This window comes from Macaca thibetana, chromosome 10 (assembly GCF_024542745.1).
Source record: "Macaca thibetana thibetana isolate TM-01 chromosome 10, ASM2454274v1, whole genome shotgun sequence".
Taxonomy (NCBI): domain Eukaryota; kingdom Metazoa; phylum Chordata; class Mammalia; order Primates; family Cercopithecidae; genus Macaca; species Macaca thibetana.
In genome coordinates this window covers 8,849,343-8,868,732 of record NC_065587.1, presented here as the reverse complement: position 1 = coordinate 8,868,732, position 19,390 = coordinate 8,849,343, and the positions used below count along the sequence as shown (strand labels likewise).

The 19,390-nt window shown below is 50.1% G+C and overlaps 2 protein-coding genes across 6 annotated transcripts in view; one reads left to right on the top strand and one right to left on the bottom strand.

Moving 5' to 3' along the window:
- The window catches only part of SNU13 (small nuclear ribonucleoprotein 13), a 335,885-nt gene that overhangs the window by 312,906 nt on the left and 3,589 nt on the right, over window positions 1-19,390 (bottom strand). The window lies entirely within an intron of this gene.
- The window catches only part of SEPTIN3 (septin 3), a 31,594-nt gene that overhangs the window by 10,866 nt on the left and 1,338 nt on the right, over window positions 1-19,390 (top strand). For 3 of the 5 annotated variants that reach the window (XM_050805977.1, XM_050805973.1, XM_050805976.1), the window contains 9 exons: window positions 3,844-4,035; window positions 8,795-8,923; window positions 10,008-10,089; window positions 10,425-10,562; window positions 12,338-12,455; window positions 14,032-14,127; window positions 15,124-15,223; window positions 16,779-16,830; window positions 17,112-17,205. In XM_050805977.1, the coding sequence (XP_050661934.1) occupies window positions 3,844-4,035; window positions 8,795-8,923; window positions 10,008-10,089; window positions 10,425-10,562; window positions 12,338-12,455; window positions 14,032-14,127; window positions 15,124-15,223; window positions 16,779-16,830; window positions 17,112-17,205 (1,001 nt within the window). Of the gene's footprint in view, window positions 1-3,077; window positions 3,246-3,843; window positions 4,036-8,794; window positions 8,924-10,007; window positions 10,090-10,424; window positions 10,563-12,337; window positions 12,456-14,031; window positions 14,128-15,123; window positions 15,224-16,778; window positions 16,831-17,111; window positions 17,206-19,390 lie in introns of those variants that run through there. The other 2 variants (XM_050805975.1, XM_050805974.1) reach the window with 2 other exon arrangements.

Here is a 19,390-nt window from a genome sequence, read left to right as displayed (position 1 = left end):
AGTTTTCTGAGCAGAGAATGAGGCTCACAAGGGTCACCCAGCCAGGATTCAAGCCTGGGTCACCTGCCCATCTGAGGTTGACATGGTGGGAACAGGGGAGCTGTAGGGGCAGAGGATGGAGCTACAGAATCCAGCTCCAGAGCAGCATTGGTTCTGTGCCCCAGAGATCTTTGTTTATTTGTCAGGCACCCTTACCAGCCAGTGGGTCCTTGAGGGCAACAACCTTGTCTGGGGTACATAAGTGTCCTTGGAATTTAGCCTAGGGCTTCGCTGGTGTAGACCCCCATTTGACAGCATATGAAATGGCCTGCATGGGATGGAATGAATGAATGAATGAATGTGATGAGTACCAGAATACCTGCAGCGGGTACAGAAGAGGGCCATTCACATCAGATGGCAAAGCAGAGGCTTTCCTGTGAGTAGCAGTGGGGCTGAATGCTGGAGGAGGAGGAGGAGGAGGAGGAGGAGGAGGAGGAGGAGGAGGAGGAGGAGGAGGAGGGAGCCAGGGGTTGGAGGGGGAACAGGATCTTCCAGCAAAGCTTGTGGCACTGTGACCTGCACATATTTTCTGTACTTGGGGCTGATGGGTGGCTTGTTAGCATGTGACTGGCATGTCATGGGCATGTGGTGGGGAGGCTGACTTGGCAGCAGGCACTCTGTACAGTGCACACAATGGGTGCTCATATGTGCTTGCTGGAGGGAATGAAAGTGAGATCTACCAGGTCCTGGTCCTGCAGCGGGCCTGTGGTAGCCCCTAGACGCTGCTTGGGAATCTGGTAGGACCCTCTCTCCATCAGGGTCTATCTTTTGGGAGTGCTCCTTTAGGATGCTGCAGTTGGCAGGCCAGGGCTGAGCAGGCCATGGTGAGAACAAACACTTTATAGGAATCTTTACACAACCTCTCATAGTAAATACAAGGCATACTTTCCAAGTATGTAAAATGGGGATAAGATCATCCCCCCCCCAAAACCACGTGGCTCTATCTTATAACACAGGTTGAGACCAAATGGGCTCAGCTGCAGAGGCATAAGGGGCAAAAGAAAGGCCCAGCTTGTGTGAGCAGCTGGGAAGGAAAAATGGGGCATTGGTCCCAGTGCAGGTGTGCTGAGTGGGGCCTGTGAGCCACGTGCAAGAGTGGAGGAGAAGGGCCAGGCTGCTGAGAGTCAGCTGCTGCAGGGCTGAGCCAATCTTGCTGCGGTGTGGAGCTGCCTGGCTGGGAACAGCTTCCTGGGAAGCAAGAGAGGGCCATGCCAGGCCCTGGGGAGGTCCTGAGGCTTTGGCAGATTTGGCTGTGCCTGGGAGTGACAAAAGAAAGGACAGTTTCCCATTGGGAGAGAGGGTCTTGCCAGTACTAGTGGAAGGACCAGGTGGAGAGAGATGAGAGTAGACTCCTGGCTGGGTTTAGGGGCAGGAAGGGAACACTCCTGTCCCCTCTCCCTCTCCTCCATCTGCTGCTCCATCAGGCCTCCCTGTAAGGTTGAGACTCTGCAGGGTGTTAGTCATGAAACATAGGATTCTAGAACGGCAGAGCTGGAAGGTGTCCTCAAGAGCACATGGAGTCCAATAACCATGCTTGTGTAACTGGCATCTGGGGACACCTTCCTTTAACCAATGCTTTCACATGTACTGTTTCATTTCCCCTACAGACCTGAAAGGGGCTGGGGCAAAAGGGTCTGGAACCTATTGCTCAGTGCCTCTTCTTTTTTTTGAGACAGAGTTCCACTCTTTCGCCCAGGCTAGAGTGCAGTGGCACAATCTCGGCTCACCGCAACTCCGTCTTCCAATTTCAAGCAATTCTCCTGCCTTAGCCTCCCCAGTAGCTAGGATTACAGGCGTCCGCCACCACGCCCAGCTAATTTTTGTATTTTTAATAGAGTTGGGGTTTCGCTATGTTGATCAGGCTGGTCTCGAACTCCTGACCTCATGATCCGCCTGCCTCAGCCTCCCAAAGTGCTGGGATTACAGGCGTGAGCCACTGCACCCGGCCATTGCTCAGTGCTTCTAAGCATTATGTCTCATGTTTTGTTTTGTTTTGTTTTTGAGATGGAGTCTCGCTGTGTCGCCCAGGCTGGAGTGCAGTGGCCGGATCTCAGCTCACTGCAAGCTCTGACTCCTGGGTTCATGCCATTCTCCTCCCTCAGCCTCCCGAGTAGCTGGGACTACAGGCGTCCGCTACCACGCCCAGCTAATTTTTGTATTTTTAATAGAGATGGGGTTTCGCTATGTGATCAGGCTGGTTTCGAACTTCTGACCTTGTGATCCGCCTGCCTCAGCCTCCCAAAGTGCTGGGATTACAGGCGTGAGCCACTGCGCCTGGCCATTGCTCAGTGCTTCTAAGCATTATGTCTCATTTTTTTTTTTTTTTTTTTTTTGAGATGGAGTCTCGCTCTGTCGCCCAGGCTGGAGTGCAGTGGCCGGATCTCAGCTCACCGCAAGCTCCGCCTCCTGGGTTTACACCATTCTCCCGCCTCAGCCTCCCGAGTAGCTGGGACTACAGGCGCCCGCCACCACGCCCGGCTAATATTTTGTATTTTTTAGTAGAGACGGGGTTTCACCGTGTTAGCCAGGATGGTCTTGATCTCCTGACCTCGTGATCCGCCCATCTCAGCCTCCCAAAGTGCTGGGATTACAGGCTTGAGCCACCGCGCCCGGCCGCATTATGTCTCATGAATGCTCACCACAGTCTTAGTGATGATCCTACCATTTTATAGAGGGGGATGCAGGCTCATAGTGGGGAGGTGGTCTTCCCAAGTCCACAAAGCTGAGAAGTAGCAGAGCCAGGCTCTTTCCACTTCACCCCACACCCCAATCGTATGGATGGGGAAATGGAACTGCTCTATTCTAGAACCTGCCCTGGTGGCCAGTGGCCTGATAAGGAAACCCAAAAATTTCTCCTGTGTGTGAACACACCCATGATCCACTAAACCCAGGGAGATGTTTGCCCTTCCTCACTAGGGAGGGGCTGGTTCCTCAGCCTCCTCTTTCATCTGCCATCCACCACTCCAAGAGCACACTGTGTCGTCTTAGGCAAGTGATGCCCTTATCTGGTTCTCATCCCCTCCCCACTGGTCCCACAGATTCAGAACAATGGCTGGGAGGGTGTCTGGGCTCCTCCAGGCACAGACCCCCCTACTCTGCAGTGGTGCTCATGGTCTAGAGAGGACATCGAGGCTGGGAGACGAGAGTGATGGCCACTTTTCAGAGAAGGGTAGCCCTGTTTGCTTCTAAAAGATGAAGCAGCCGAGGTCAGTGACAGTTAATAGATGTTAGTGCAAGATCCTAAAACATCTTTGCCCGTTATTCAGGGAGGGAGGCACAACTCAGGTCTGAATAACCCCACACATTTTCTAGACCAGTGGTTCTCAGCCAGGGCAATGGTGCCTCCCAGGGGACATTTGGTACCGTCTAGAGACATTTTGGGTTGTCACAACCTGGGGGGCTACTAAGGTCAGGGGTGCCACTAATCATCCTGTAATGCACGTGACAGCCTCCCACAATAAAGAATTACTCAAATGTCATTAGTGCCAAGATGGAGAAGCCCCTGGGTTAGACGCACAGATGTGGGCTTCAGAGCGTGAGGTACATTTGAAAGTGCCCAGCAACCAGAGAACCTGGCACTGGCCCAGATTTTGCCTCTGACCTGCTCTGTGTTCTTAGTTGAGTTCTTTCTCCTCCAGGCCTCAGTCTCTTTGTCTATGAAATGAGGGACCTGGACTGGATGATATTAAGATCCTTTCCAGGCTCAACTTTGATTCTGTAGCAAGAGAAAAATACCATGGTTTCCATGTGACTTCTGCTGTCCTCCTGATCACCCCTCCAACCTCTCCCACCTTGGCTCTGCAGGGCTCCCAGAGACCAGGACGGACGCAGCCATGTCAGAGCTGGTGCCTGAGCCCAGGCCTAAGCCAGCGGTGCCCATGAAGCCCGTGAGCATCAACTCCAACCTGCTGGGCTACATCGGCATTGACACCATCATCGAGCAGATGCGCAAGAAGACCATGAAGACCGGTTTCGACTTCAACATCATGGTCGTCGGTACGGAAGGCTGTGGGACTGCTGCAGGCCTGGTGGCGGGCAGCACCAAGGATCCCATTTCTTTCCCCTGAATGGCTGTGACCCTGGCTCTTCTAAGATGAGCTGTTTATAGAAGGGAGAATTTCACCATGCTGATCACAAAGGCCTGACCCCTGTCTCCCCTTAAGACTAGCTGACCTAGGGGTAGGAGCTTCAGGTGGATGCCAGGCTGGCCCCATCACCAGCTGGGTGTACACAGGCAGCCCCTTCACCACTCTGAGCCTGCTTTCGGGTTTGTGACATGAGAGAATCAGCAGTGTCCTTCCTTAGCTCTAAGATGTGGTGGGAGGATTGGATGAAGGGTGGTCTTATTTCTACTCTTTTGTAGTGCTTTAAAACTTTGAGAGAAGGCCGGGCATGGTGGCTCACACCTGTAATCCCAGCACTTTGGGAGGCTAAGGCGGGCAGACCACCTGAAGTCAGGAGTTCAAGACCAGCCTGACCAACATGGAGAAATCTCATCTGTACTAAAAATACAAAATCAGCCAGGTGTGATGGTGCATGCCTGTAATCCCAGCTACTCGGGAGACTGAAGCAGGAGAATCATTTGAACCCGGGAGGTGGAGGTTGCGGTGAGCCGAGATCGCACCATTGCACTCCAGCCTGGGCAACAGAAGTGAAACTCTGTCTCCAAAAAAACAAAAAAACAAAAACAAAAAAACTTTGAGAGAATTTCCAGGGATTTGGTTACTGAGTAGCAAATCACTGCATCACAGAATGTAAGAGTAGGAAGGGGCGGCCGGGCGCGGTGGCTCCAGCCTGTAATCCCAGCACTTTGGGAGGCCGAGATGGGCAGATCACGAGGTCAGGAGATCGAGACCATCCTGGCTAACACGGTGAAACCCCGTCTCTACTAAAAAATACAAAAAACTAGCCGGGCGAGGTGGTGGGCGCCTGTAGTCCCAGCTACTCGGGAGGCTGAGGCAGGAGAATGGCGTAAACCCGGGAGGCAGAGCTTGCAGTGAGCTGAGATCTGGTCACTGTACTCCAGCCTGGGTGACAGAGCGAGACTCCGAGACTCCGTCTCAAAACAAAATAAAAGAGTAAGAAGGGGCTGGGCGTGGTGGCTCACGCCTATAATCCCAGCACTTTGGGACGCTGAGGTGGGTGGATCACCTGAGGACAGGAGTTTGAGATTAGCCTGACCAACATGGTGAAACCCTGTCTCTATTAAAAATACAAAGAAATTAGCTGGGCATGGTGGTGCATGCTTGTAATCCCAGCTACTCAGGAGGCTGAGGCAGGAGAATCACTTGAAGCCTGGAGGCGGAGGTTGCAGTGAGCCAAGACGGTGCCATTGGACTCCAGCCTGCAGCCTGGGCAACAAGAGTGAAACTCTGTCTCAAAAAAAAAAAAAAAAAAAAGTGGGAAAGGACCTCTGCCCCATCTCAGTGAGATGGCCAGTCAGTGCTGAAAAAGGAATCTGGCCTCATCCTTCTGTACTGTTCCTCCTTCGTCCCCCAATCAGTCATCCAGTTCTGTCCATTTTACCTCACAAATACCTCTTACGTCTGCCCACTTCTCTCTCTCCTGCTGCCACCCTATACTGAGCTAGGTCTCTCACCTGGCTTGCCGTGGCCACCTGACTCTGTGCTGTCAAAGTGCTGACCTGAAGCAAGATAAGCTCAGCTGGGGCTTGGGCCAGAGTATAAATCATCTGGAAAATCTTGCTATAAAAAACCTCCGCTGAGCTAAACAGTGTGCTCAGTGACAAGGTAGATTTCTCTCCTGAGGCAGACTTCTTATCTCAAGAACTGGTAGCAAATGGTTCAGGGACCCTGGCAGCTGGGCCACTATGGGCCACACTCGGAGTGGCACCAACCCTCCTAGCTCTCTGTCTCCTTTCCTCTCCAATCCCCTGTCCACCAGTGACCAAATAATCTTCCCACCTTGCGAAACTTATCAAGTCACCCAACTTACTTAAAACTCTGTAATAACTCTCCTTTAACCTCAGGATAAGTTTAAACTCCTAGACTGCCCTGATGCTACCTCTCCAACTCATCTCTGACCACTTCCCATCTAACATTCTACTCCTCACTCATAAGAGGCAGTGCTCGTCCACGTGCCATGCTCTCTCCTACCCTAGAGCTTTCGCGTCTGCTGTTACCTCTGGCTAGAACTCATGACTTTTTTGAAATCAACCTTCCGGTTTCAGCTTAGTTGCATTTCTCCAGAAGTCTTCCTTAGTCCCAGAGAGACTGGGTTGGATTCCCTTGGCAATGCTGCTTCAATACCCTGCGGTTATTCTCTTTCATACTGGTTATTGCAACATACTATAATTGTCTGCTTATGTTTTGGTCTCTCTCACACTAAAGAGCTCCTTGAGGGTAAGGATGATGTTTTGTTCACCATAGTACCTCCAAATTTTAGGACAACACTTAGCACCTAAGAATAATGAATGAATGAATGCTCTTAGAAAACATCTCAGAGCAAGCATGGCAAATCCAAGACCTGTGAGCCACTTCTCTCCCCAGTGGTGCGCATGGCAGACTGCTGGTCAGTCATGGCACGTGTTCAGTGCTGAGGCCAGACATAGCCTTTTTAACATAATGATCTAGGTGGCTACTACCAGATAATCAGCAGGAATGAGAAATACACCTTATTTACCATCCCTGGTCTTGTCCAATATCCTCTCTCCTCACCGTCTTATCAGTAAAGAAACCAAGGCATGACTAATCCAAAGGCATTCAGGGAAAACAATGCAGGCGGGTCTGGAACTCTAGGCCCTTGTCCCCCAGCATGGTTCTTTTTCTAATATAATCACAAGAATGCACTAGCCCAGTATTTCTTTTTTTTTTTTTTTTTTTTTTTTTTTTTGAGACGGAGTCTCGCTCTGTCGCCCAGGCTGGAGTGCAGTGGCAGGATCTCAGCTCACTGCAAGCTCCGCCTCCTGGGTTCACGCCATTCTCCTGCCTCAGCCTCCCGAGTAGCTGGGACTACAGGCGCCCGCCACCTCGCCCGGCTAGTTTTTTGTATTTTTTAGTAGAGACGGGGTTTCACCGGATTAGCCAGGATGGTCTCGATCTTCTGACCTTGTGATCCGCCCGTCTCGGCCTCCCAAAGTGCTGGGATTACAGGCTTGAGCCACCGCGCCCGGCCATAGCCCAGTATTTCTTAGATCTTACTGTCTATAGGACTCTTCTGGAAGCCCAGTTAAAATGGAGATTTGAAATCATAGGTCTGGGGTGGGGCCTGAGACTGCATTTCCTACTAGTGTCTAGACAATGCCAAGGCTGCTTGTCAATTGCAAGTCTTTCTTGTGGGATTCTTGTACATGTTGAAGTTTGAGAAGCACCAGTGGGTTTCTCTCTTTTGAAATAGAGTCTCGCTGTGTTGCCCAGGCTGGAGTACAGTTGCATGATCCCAGCTCACTACAACCTCCACCTCCTGAGTTCAAATGATCCTCAGCCTCCTGAGTAGCTGGGACTACAGGCATGTGCCACCATGCCTGGCTAATTTTTGTATTTTTAGTGGAGACAGGGTTTTGCCACGTTGGCCAGGCTGGTCTCAAATTCCTGGCCTCAAGTGATGTGCCCGCCTCGGCCTTCCAAAGTGCTGGGACTACAGGCATGAGACACTGTGCCTGGCCTGACCAGTGGTGTTTTTTTTTTTTTTTTTTTTTTTTTGAGACGGATTCTCTCTCTGTCGCCCAGGCTGGAATGCAGTGGTGCGATCTCAGCTCACTGCAAGCTCCGCCTCCCAGGTTCATGCCATTCTCCTGCCTCAGCCTCCCGAGTAGCTGGTATTATAGGCACACCTGCCACCACACCCGGCTAATTTTTTGTATTTTTTTTAGAAGAGACAGAGTTTCACCATGTTAGCCTGGATGGACTCGATCTGCCCCTGACCTTGTGATCTACCCACCTCGGCCTCCCAAAGTGCTGGGATTACAGGCATGAACCACTGCACCTGGCCTGACCAGTGGTTTTCAAATGCTCTGTAGCTGTGAAACTTTTTCTTGAAATGAAATCTTTTGCAGATATGCATCTGGAAAACAGGTGAAAGGGAGCCATAGCGAAGGAAGTGGAGGCAGAGGCCCTGCCTGCCCAGCCTCCTCCTCCTCTCACAGTGCCCTCTCTGACATGTATCTTCACAGGACACTAAGGCTTCTGGGAGCACAATCTAAAAACCACTACAGTAGAATGAAGAGTGGATATAGAGACAAGATGTTCTTTGGGTTCGAGTTCCTGGTCTTGCATGTATTAGTTTATGTTGCTCTGCACATATTTTGTTAGAAGAGGATTCATCTCTCTAGGACTATCTCGACTGAGGATAAAGATAGTTCTGCTTCAGCATCCACAGGGCTGATACAAAGATTTGTGTAACAAATGTGAATGTACAATATGCACCGTGAGGCAGTATCAGGATGCAAAGTCCTTCTATTTTTCCTTTTAATATCATTAAAAAGTGAAAACCTAAGCAAAAAACCGAATCACAACAAAACAGACAACCACGACACTAGACGTATGCAGAGGTTGTCCCTTTTCCCAGTGGTCCTGGGACTCTGGGAAGGAGAGAATATGGAATCCAAGTGATGTTTCCCCAAGGCCCCCTGCAGTAAGCAGGAAACCATTCCCACCAGCCTACCATCCCCCAGTGAGTAGTCAGACAAGGTGTTGGCCTGGATCATGGCTCTAGAATTCTGTAAGCTTATGGGGAAGTATTAGGCTCAGAAGGTGGATGCGGAGTCTCCCTACCTCCTCCTCCTGCTTTGCTGTAGGCCAGAGTGGACTGGGCAAATCAACGCTGGTCAACACGCTCTTCAAATCCCAAGTGAGCCGCAAAGCCTCCAGCTGGAACCGGGAGGAGAAGATCCCCAAGACAGTGGAGATCAAAGCTATCGGGCATGGTGAGGACCAGGCAGGGACCCCTATGGGCTTTGTTCAGTGAGTGCCTCTGCTGGAAAGGGGAAAGAATGGGGCTTATTGAGGAATAAGACCAATAAAAGGCAACCTTAAGACAGAACACACTTGAGTACTGCACTCTGAAGCAAACCCCTTAGACTGCTGGTTCAGGGAAGAGAGAGCAGGGAGCTCAAATAGAAGGAGGGGGGATTTGAGGTGGATGATAAAGTACAGGATTTGGACAGGTAGAAAGAGGTAAGGAGAGGGCAGGTGTGGTGGCTCATACCTGTAATCCCAGCACTTCGGGGGGCCAAAGTGGGAGGATCGCTTGAGTCATGGAGTTCGAGACCATCTTGGTCAACACAGTGAAACCCTGTCTCTCTTTTTGTTTGTTTGTTTTTGGTTTTGTTTTTTGAGATGAAGTCTCGCTCTGTCACCCAAGCTGGAGTGCAGTGGCGCGATCTCGGCTCACTGCAAGCTCCACCTTCTGGGTTCACGCCATTCTTCTGCCTCAGCCTCCTGAGCAGCTGGGACTACAGACGCCCGCCACCACACCCGGCTAATGTTTTTTATATTTTTAGTAGAGATGGGGTTTCACCATGTTAGCCAGGATGGTCTTCATCTCCTGACCTCGTGATCTGCCTGCCTTAGCCTCCCAAAGTGCTGGGATAGAGCCACCATGAGCGGCCTGAAACCCTGTCTCTTAAAAAAAAATTAGCTGGGTAAAATGGTGCATACGTGTAGTCCTAGCTATTGGGGAGGCTGAAGCAAGAGGCTCACTTGAGCTGGGTAGTTCGAGGCTACAGTGAGCAGTGATCGCACCACTGCACTCTAGCCTGGCTGACCGAGTGAGACCCTGTCTCTTAAAAAAAATAAAAGAAGAAGGAAAAAAGAAATGAGTAGAGAGGGGTTTCCAGGTACAGGGAACAGCATGAGCCATGATTATCGAGATGGAGAAGACCCTAAATTTGACTTTTCCAATAACTGATCCTGAAGAAGAGGCCTGGGTCTCCCTAGCTAGTAGGCTGCCAGGTACCCAGGGTCAGCTGTAGGACTGACCTCTCTGGTACATTTTCTTTTCACCCCCAGTGATAGAGGAAGGTGGTGTTAAAATGAAGCTGACCGTCATCGACACCCCGGGCTTTGGAGACCAAATCAACAATGAAAACTGGTATCTGTCTGCCTCTGAGATCTTTGCCCTAAAGACTCTGCTGGGAAGATACTTACTATGGTGCAGATTCATTTACGTTGAGAACCATCTGCACCCTCCATGCTCCGCAGTTCCTGACAGCCCAGGCAGAGGCCAGGGTCCCTGGGGAGCTCCACCCCTGCTAACTAACCATCCAGGAAAGCCATCGATGCGGGGGCTGAGGGGGAATCAAGCAGCAAGTATTCTAGGCCCACCAGGGAATGAGATGGATGTAAGGAGATTGCTACCAGACCATGCCTAAACTGAGCCCTAGGTCTTCTTCTTCTGATGCATCTATCTACTTTCCCCCCCATCAGCTGGGAGCCCATTGAGAAGTACATCAATGAGCAGTACGAGAAATTCCTGAAGGAGGAGGTGAACATCGCCAGGAAGAAACGCATCCCTGACACTCGTGTCCACTGCTGCCTTTACTTCATCTCCCCCACAGGACACTCGTATGTACCAACCCCGCCCCTATTGCCAGGCCCGGTCTGGTTCGTGTCCATTCTGGATCGGATGATCCATCCGTTGACTCAGCTAGGGAGGGCCAGATGGGCTGGAATATAGTCATGGCCCGTGACCTTGCTATTCCTCAGACTTTCCGTGAGGAAGTCTGACTTCCTTGCTAGGAGGTTAAAACTGTCCAACATCAGCCACCAGTATCTGCCCACTGGTGTCCCAGCAGCACAGCACAACTGTATCAGCAAAGAGGACTTGGTGTGTGTGAGCAGAGGGCACTTCATTTATTCACCAAATACCTGCTTTGGAAAATAATTGGAGTTGGGGGGAGCAGCAAGAAGGGTGAAATAGGGCAGGGCAGGGCAGGGCTCCCGCATTGGGGCTGGTGTTTGGAGGGTAGGGACCCAGCTGTAGACATTTGGAAGGTACCAGCCTGGAGTGAGGCATCATGTGTCCAGAGATGAAGGCCAACCCTTATAATGAAGTACTGTCTGATAGGCAGAATAAGACACACACAAGCGTGTTGGGAACTCTGATTGTGAGTGACGGGTGGACCCCATGAAGGAAGTGCTGGGAACAGGCAGAGAATGGAGATCCCAGGGGGCAGGCCAGCAACCTTCCTGCAGAGATTGGGGGAGGGGGTCCCATAATGTTACTAAGCCCAGATGCTGGGCCAGAGTTAAGCTCTTCAGAGAATGGCACAAGCAACTTAGGCCCCAAATTTTGTAGGAACCAAGCAGTGATGGTAGGGGGAGGAGAGAGATGAAACAAGACTCCTGGGAACTCAACAGAAGGCTGGTTTTATCCCTCCCTAGGCTTCGACCCCCCCAGTCAGAATGAACCATCAGACAACCTGACTTAATGAGTCCCCGAGGTTGCAAAACAGAGCCAAGTTGGGGTCTCAGAGCCTGAGGTAGGATGGGGGCATAGACTGTCAGATTGTGGGAAGGGCAGGGCCCCTAGCTTGGCCCTGCAGAACTAACTCTGGGGGCTAGGAGGAGACCTGTCAAGAAGTAGTCTGATAGGCAGAACAAGGCATACACACTAGGCATGGTGGCTCTCGCCTATAATCCCAGCACTTTGGGAAGCCAAGGCAGGAAGACTGCTTGAGCCCAGGAGTTCGAGACCAGCCTGGGCAACATGGCAAGACATTGTCTCTACACAAAATTTAAAAATTAGCCAGACATGGTGGTGTGCACCTGTGGTCCCAGCTCCTCTGGAGGTGGTAAGATTGCTTGAACCCTGGAGGTCAAGGCTACCATAAGCCAATGACTATACCACTGCACTCCAGCCTGGGCGACAAAGCAAGACCCTGTCTCAAAAAAAAAAAAAAAAAAAAAAAAAAACCCACACACACAGTGTCATTTTTTGTTGTTGTTGTTGTTGTTGTTTGTTTTTTATTTTTAGGACAGACAAAAAAGGAAAAAAGGCACACACGCACAAAGACATATGAGTAGAGACAACAGTCCACAGATGCTCCAAGGAGAAAGAAATCCCTGAGTCAGAAAAGATGTCATGAAGTGGTGGTTTGAGGGGGGCTTACAGACAGGCAGGATCTGCATGGGGACTGAAGAAGTAAAAGGCAGGTGTTGAGGCTGCTCTGCAGATGGCAGGGCAGTGGGGCTGTGTCGGAGAGGAGAGGTAGCAGCCTCTGGACCTCAGCCAGATGCCCAGCCCAGTCCTCTTCTCCTGCGGTGTGCTGGAGTGGTGGCGGTGGCTGAGTTGGGGAGGGCGAGGTGGCTCTGACGATCCCACCTTTTCTGTGACCCAGCTTGCGACCTCTGGATCTCGAGTTCATGAAACACCTCAGCAAGGTTGTGAACATCATCCCTGTCATCGCTAAGGCTGACACCATGACCCTGGAGGAGAAGTCTGAATTCAAGCAGAGGGTGAGAAGGCCTCCTGTCTTCTTTTCCTGTTCCCATCCCCTCCTTTCTCTCCACTGGCTTCAGGCCATGTCCTAGCCCTCATCATTCTGCCTTTACCCCCACCCTCAACCCTCCCCCAGTTCTCCACCCCAGCCCCTACTTAACCAGTCAAAGGGCTGAGGTTGGTGGTATCTGGGGACTATGATGAAGAAAAGATGGCGCAGCTCCAGGCTGCCTTCTTCCCACCTTCCAAACCTGTCTGTGAAGACCACTGAATACATGTATCACTGTGAACATAAGAAATCACTCCTCAAACGTTAGCCTACTTGAAGGACTTGACGACTAGACTGATGATTTAGTCATCTGGCCACTAGTCCTCACTGGCATCTTCTTCTTCTTTTTTTTTTTTTTTGGAGTCTCTGTCTGTTGCTCAGGTTGGAGTGCAGTGGCGCAATCTTGGCTCACTGCAAGCTCTGCCTTCCGGGTTCTCGCCATTCTCCTGCCTCAGCCTCCTGAGTAGCTGGGACTATAGGTGCCTGCCACCACACCCGGCTAATTTTGTTTTTTTATTTTTAGTAGAGACGGGGTTTCACCGTGTTAGCCAGGATGGTCTTGGTTAGTCTCGATCTCCTGACCTCGTGATCTGCCCGCCTTGGCCTCCCAGAGTGCTGGGATTACAGGCTCACGGCCACTGCATGAGCCACCGCGCCTGGCCGTCACTGGCATGTTCTATAAGCTCAGTCCTGTGCTGGATGTACAGGGTTGGGGAGGGGAGATGTGAGAGAAATGAAAAGACAATTGCTGCCTTTAAGAAACTTACAATTGTCTGGGGTCGGTGGCTCACGCCTGTAATCCCAGCACTTTGGGAGGCCAAGGCGGGTGGATCACCTAAGGTCAGGAGTTCGAGACCAGCCTGGCCAACATGGTGAAACCCCATTTCTACTAAAATTAAAAAATTAGCTGGGCGTAGTGGCATATGCCTGTAATCCCAGCTACTCGGGAGGCCTAGGCAGGAGAATCACTGGAACCCGGGAGGTGGAGGCTGCAGTGAGCCGAGATCGCACCACTCTGTGCAGAGCAAGACTGTCACAAACAAACAAACAAACAAGCAGACAGACAAAACTTACAATCAAATAGAACAATGAAGAGGTCCTGGATGGTTTCCTGGAGAAGGCAAGACTTAAGTCGACCTTGAAAGAGGGCAGTCTCGGAGTAGGGGGAGCCTCACCTTTCTTCCTTCCAATCAGGAATATAACATGAAGGGATCTGAGCACTCCCCAGTGCACTCAGCTGTGCTGCTTGTGTAAATCTCAGTCTCATGGACTCTGAGATGAGCAAGCTGGTTGTGAGGCGCCTGAGACCTGAAGTTGCACCACCTAGCCTCTTCCTCCTCTCAGGCTAGGCTGTAATTGTATAGCTGGGGCTTGCATTTATTCACCATCCTCCTGCTGCTCAGGGTCTCAGAGTTCAGAGATGACTGTGGATTATCCAAGGCTGGGTTCGGCTTTCTGACCTCAGCTCACACACATAGGTGCACACACCCCTCTTTTCCATTATCCTGACACTTGACTACCTTGCTTCTTCTCCTCGCCTCTAGGTTCGCAAGGAGCTTGAAGTAAATGGCATTGAATTCTACCCCCAGAAGGAATTTGATGAGGATTTGGAGGATAAGACGGAGAATGACAAAATCAGGGTGGGTGCCTGGGGCACTGCTGCTCCACAGATGCCCCCTTGGGACCTCTGGGATGTGTATTGTGCACGTCCTCTGTCTTTTCACTTTCTGTACTCCCCCCAACCTTGCCTGACCCATACCAGAAGTGACATGGGGGGAGGAGGAGGACTATGGCCCTGGACTGTGAACCCACAAAAGGGCTCCCTGTATCAAAAAAGCCTTCTATCCCCAGACCACACAAAAGCCTTCTTTCCCCCCACAAGGTCTGGCAAAAACAGTATGTGAGGTGATGGGAGGGGCAGCAGGCACGAAGAGCATTGGGCTGGGGTCCAGGATGATCTATGCTCTGGTCAGACCCTGCCTCAGTTTCTCCTCTGTGAAATGCAGGGCTTAGATTGAGTGGCTTATAGGCTATTTCCCCCTCTAGAATAACTTAAAAAAAATTAAATTGGCTGGACGTGGTGGCTCATGCCTGTAATCCCAGCACTCTGGGAGGCCTAGGTAGGAGAATCACTTGAGCCCACGAGTTCAAGACCAACCTGGGCTACACGGCAAAACTTATCTCTACAAAAACTGCAAAAATTAGCCGGGTGTGGTGGCGCATGCCTGTAATCCCAGCTACTCGGGAGGCTAAGGCAGGAGAATTGCTTGAACCTAGGAGGCAGAGGTTTCAGTGAGCTGAAATCGTGCCATTGCACTCCAGCCTGGGCAATAAGAGCAAAATTCTGTCTCAAAAAAGAAAGTACAAAGCTCTCTGCAGCTTAAGGACAGCTGATTCCTGAGGTTAACCAGCCAGGCAGTGGTACAATCAGGACTGGACCCAGGACTCTTGAATCTCAGTCAGGTGCTCTTTTCAAGAGACCAAGCCTTGCCCTTGCCATCAGTGGTATCTCTGAATGAGCATCAGAGGTGTGTGGTTCAAGGCTAGAGGACCATATGCCGTCCTGCTCCTGGATGTCCAGGTTGTTGGAGGATGACGGTGCACATGTGTCTGGTTTGTGTTTCTGCCCCATATAGCAGGAGAGCATGCCTTTTGCTGTGGTGGGAAGTGACAAGGAGTACCAAGTGAATGGCAAAAGGGTCCTCGGCCGAAAAACTCCATGGGGGATCATCGAAGGTAATTCACTGCATCTTCTGAAAGAACTGGTTGCTGATCAGTTATCCAGTCACCATTTATTAAGCATCTATAGATCAAGGCACTGTCTCAGGACATATGAAATGAATGCCAGCCAGATTCTGCTCATAAGGAGCTGTATTACAGTCTCATTGAGAAGATGATGCTTACAGGCAGGAGTAACAAGAGACTGATTTAGCACCTGACTGGGTGGCACTGACTTGGTGCATCAAAGGAGTTCAGAACATGGAGAGATTAGTAAGGCCTGGAAAAACTGGAGAAAGGTTTTCATAGGAAGAGGGATGTGATCTGACAAACTGCCGAAGGGTTGTTCAGGTGTTGCCATTTCCATTTTATTATGAATGGATGTGACCTTGGGCGGGTCTTGATGATTCTGAAAGTGGTCAAAGAATCACTTCAATGATTTCATTCAATATAATAAACCTATGAAGGGAGGAGGGTGGGTGCTCCTGTTCTCAGAATATAAGCCACTAAAGCACTGGAAGCTTAGGTTAAAAGCCTTGTCCAAAGTCACATAACTCGTTAGTGGTGAAACTTGATTTCAGATGCAGATTTTGTTTTTTTTTTTTTTTTTTTGAGAGGGAATCTTGCTCTGTCATTCAGGCTGGATGACAATCCAGCCAGTGAGCTGGCCCAATCTCAGCTCACTGCAACCTCTGCCTTCCGGGTTCAAGTAATTCTTCTGCCTCAGTCTCCCAGGTAGCTGGGACTACAGGTGCAGACCCTAATTTTTGTATTTTTTATTGAGCCAAAAAAATTAGCCCAGCTAATTTTTGTATTTTTCATAGAGACGGAGTTTTGTCATGTTGATCAGGCTGGTCTTGAACTCCTGACCTCAGGTGATCCATCTGCCTTGGCCTCCCAAAATGCTGGGATTACAGGTGTGAGCCACCATGTCTGGCAATTTTATTTTTATTTTTAATAGAGGTGGGGTCTCATTATATTACCCAGGCTAATCTCGAACTCCTGGGCTCAAGTAATCCTCCCACCTTGGCCCCCCAAAGTGCTGGGATTACAGGCGTGTGCCATGGCACCCAGCCCCTTGTCTTAATCCTCATTCTGTTCCAACAGTGCTTTGCCAGTGATTTGCAAATACTAGGTGTTCAATATATGTTGAATTGGATTTGTCATGTAGTGCCTGACCTTTTTAAAATGGCTCAATTATTTTCTCTGTGGTACTTCCAATCGGATTATAAGCTTCTGAAGAATGGGAAGTGTGTCTTAGGCCTTGGCCAGTTTCTCAGACTCAGTATTAGTTTTCTCTTCTATAAAATGGTAAAAATTACAGTCCCTCTTGGCTACTATTCCACAGCGTCTAGAAGAGTGTTGTGCCCATTGTAGCTGCTTAATAAATATTTGTTCAATGAATCAAATCCAGTACACCCAAGTAAGCAAACCTCTGGAAGGGTTAGAAAAAATAACCTGTCCCATAGCTTTCTCCTAAATGCCTCCGTGACCCGAACAGACGTTCACCTCCTGGGTGTTGCTGTATTGATGAACTGACTACCTGTTTTGCTTTGTTTTGTCTTGTTCATAGTGGAAAACCTCAATCACTGTGAGTTTGCCTTGCTTCGAGACTTTGTCATCAGGTAGGATGTCTCCCCTCCAGCTGTGTCCTGATGGCAAGCTGAATTATTTGGGGTCAGGGTCTACATATTCAGATTCATCTCCTGCATCTCCAGGTCTCTCTGACGGAGCTTTCTGCCCCAGTTCCAGCTCCTGTCACAGACTGGAAGGGGCTGTAGAAGAATCCTTAGCTCCTGGGAGTGGGTCCCAGTCATTGGGTCCAGTCACTCGAAGTGATGTGTGTCACCGCCTCCTCTTCCTGCCCCTAATTGCAGCCCTCTTCTTCTTACCCTGTGTCCTCTAGGACCCACCTCCAGGACCTCAAGGAAGTGACACACAACATCCACTATGAGACTTACAGGGCCAAGCGGCTCAATGACAATGGAGGCCTCCCTCCGGTGAGCGTGGACACAGAGGAAAGCCACGACAGTAACCCATGACGACCACTTCTCTGTGTCATCACACATACCCACTTCACACACACACATCCCAAATACCACCACCAACCACCTTCTTCCTCTCAACTCTGTCCCGCAGGCAGGCCTGTCTGGTATTTGTGGAGCATCTTGTCTACATTGTGTGTGTGTGTGTGTGTGTGTGTGTGTGTGTGTGTGTGTGTGTGTGAAAGAGAGAGCGAGAGAGCCTGTGTGTGTGCATGCAGGGGTGAGGTATTTTCACTGCCCTCCCTGGAGAGTCCCTTGTAAGTTTGGCTCCTCCATGCCTGTCCATTATCTGTCTCCTTTCCTTGTGTCCCAAAACAAAGCTGTTTTGCCTCACTCAGGAGATCTCGGGGAGGTTTCATTTAAAAGTGTTGGGAGCAGGTGAGCCACAGGCAACTCTTCTCTCGGAACCTGCACACAATCTGGGGCTATAGAGATTCTCCAAGGACAGATGGCAGCGGAACTAGACCTGAGTAGGGGGCAGGGAGTTCAGGACAACCCTCCCTGTAAGTGGGGGGTGGTCTGGAGGTAAGGCAGGGGCCTCCTGGGACAAGAAAGGCTATGAGAAGGCAGAGAAGTAGGCCAGAGCTGGGTTCTTGCAGAAAGCATCAGTGCCTACAAGTGGAGCTCCACCCTTCAGTCTGTGTTGTGTTCACTGTCCCAAAGCTACCACCTGTCACCAGAGCCTACTGCTGCTCTCCACTCACCTGGCCTCTGCTGCCGGGTCAGTGCCTGTCTCTGCTTCCCACTCTGTCTTCTTTCTCCCTTTCCCTCCTTCCCTCATACACTGCTTTCTCTCCCTCTCTCCTGCCTGTCTCTGACATCTCTCACTTCCTTTTAAATGAATCTACTTTAGGTTCATTCCTATATTTAGCATTTATGCCCAGTCTGCTTCCAGAAATGACTTTAGGCTGCCTTCACATAAAATCACAAAAGTACAGGACAGTATAAACTGAGATTGCCAGAGAAATCTGGGGCAAAGAAAGGAATAGGAAAGAAAGTTTCTGTAGTCAAGCACTGGAACAGGCCCTGAGCTCATAGGCAGCCAGTGCAAAGAGGGAAACACAGTGAGTTATGCAGTTCCCAGTGTCTAGTTAAAGGAAGCGCACATGCTAGTCACGTGAGACAACCTTTTATGGGGACATCAGATACTAGAACTAATTCTAAAGAAGTATCAGAAACAATATACATTATTTGTCTTTCTTAGTGATTTGGCTTCAAAGACAGAATTTTGACCACACCTCCCTTTTCTCTGTCAGACTTCTCTCCCTTCTAAGCAGGCTTCTCTGTTGCTCCATTTGCCTCATACATACTTGACCTCTCTTTTCAATTCCCCATCACTTTTGTGCTGAAGCTAATTACATTTATGTCTGTCTTTCTCTGCTTTTCCCTAATTCCCTCTCCTCCCGACTCCTACAGACATTCCCAATGATACCCACCCTCATACATTTAGGTTTTTCTTGCCTTTCCCTGAAGCCCTATATTTATTAATGCATATATTTTCCCCATTTGTTTTACAAGTAAGTTACTCTTTTCCTTTAATCTGTAAGATTCATGAAATTTGGGGCCGGGGAAACAATTTAGCCTTAGGAACGGGAAAACACCAAGTGAAACTGTTTACAATAACCTCATACAACCTCCTGTCCCATTTCCTGGTTCAGCCTAGGTGTTTCACTGGTCCTCTACGAATCCCAGCACTTATAATCCCAGTCTTTTATCACTCAGGTGCTAGGAAAAAACATAGACTCAAGACCCAAGATTCAGTGGACCAGGAGAAAGGTGGGGGGTGGTCAGGTCACTGGTGACCCCAAACCTATGGTCTCGATCTTTCCTGGAGGCTGCCAACCCAGCCCTCATCCTCCCTTGCTCACAAAGTTACAGGGTAGGCACCTGTCAGGATAGAACAGCAGCAGTGCTACAGCCCAGAGGTTACTACACTTCAACAGAACAGGGATCCTTGGCTGCTATAGAAGCAGTCCTGTTTGGAGACCTTGGACCAGCAGGGGAAGATCTATGGGCATGGGAGGTGGGCGTTGGAGAGGCTGAGTAGGAATGGTGCCTGGCACCCCTGAACCATAATCTCAGCCTCCCTGGAGAAGCTATTTTATATGTCTTCTGCCAGCTGCTGGTCTCCACACCCTCA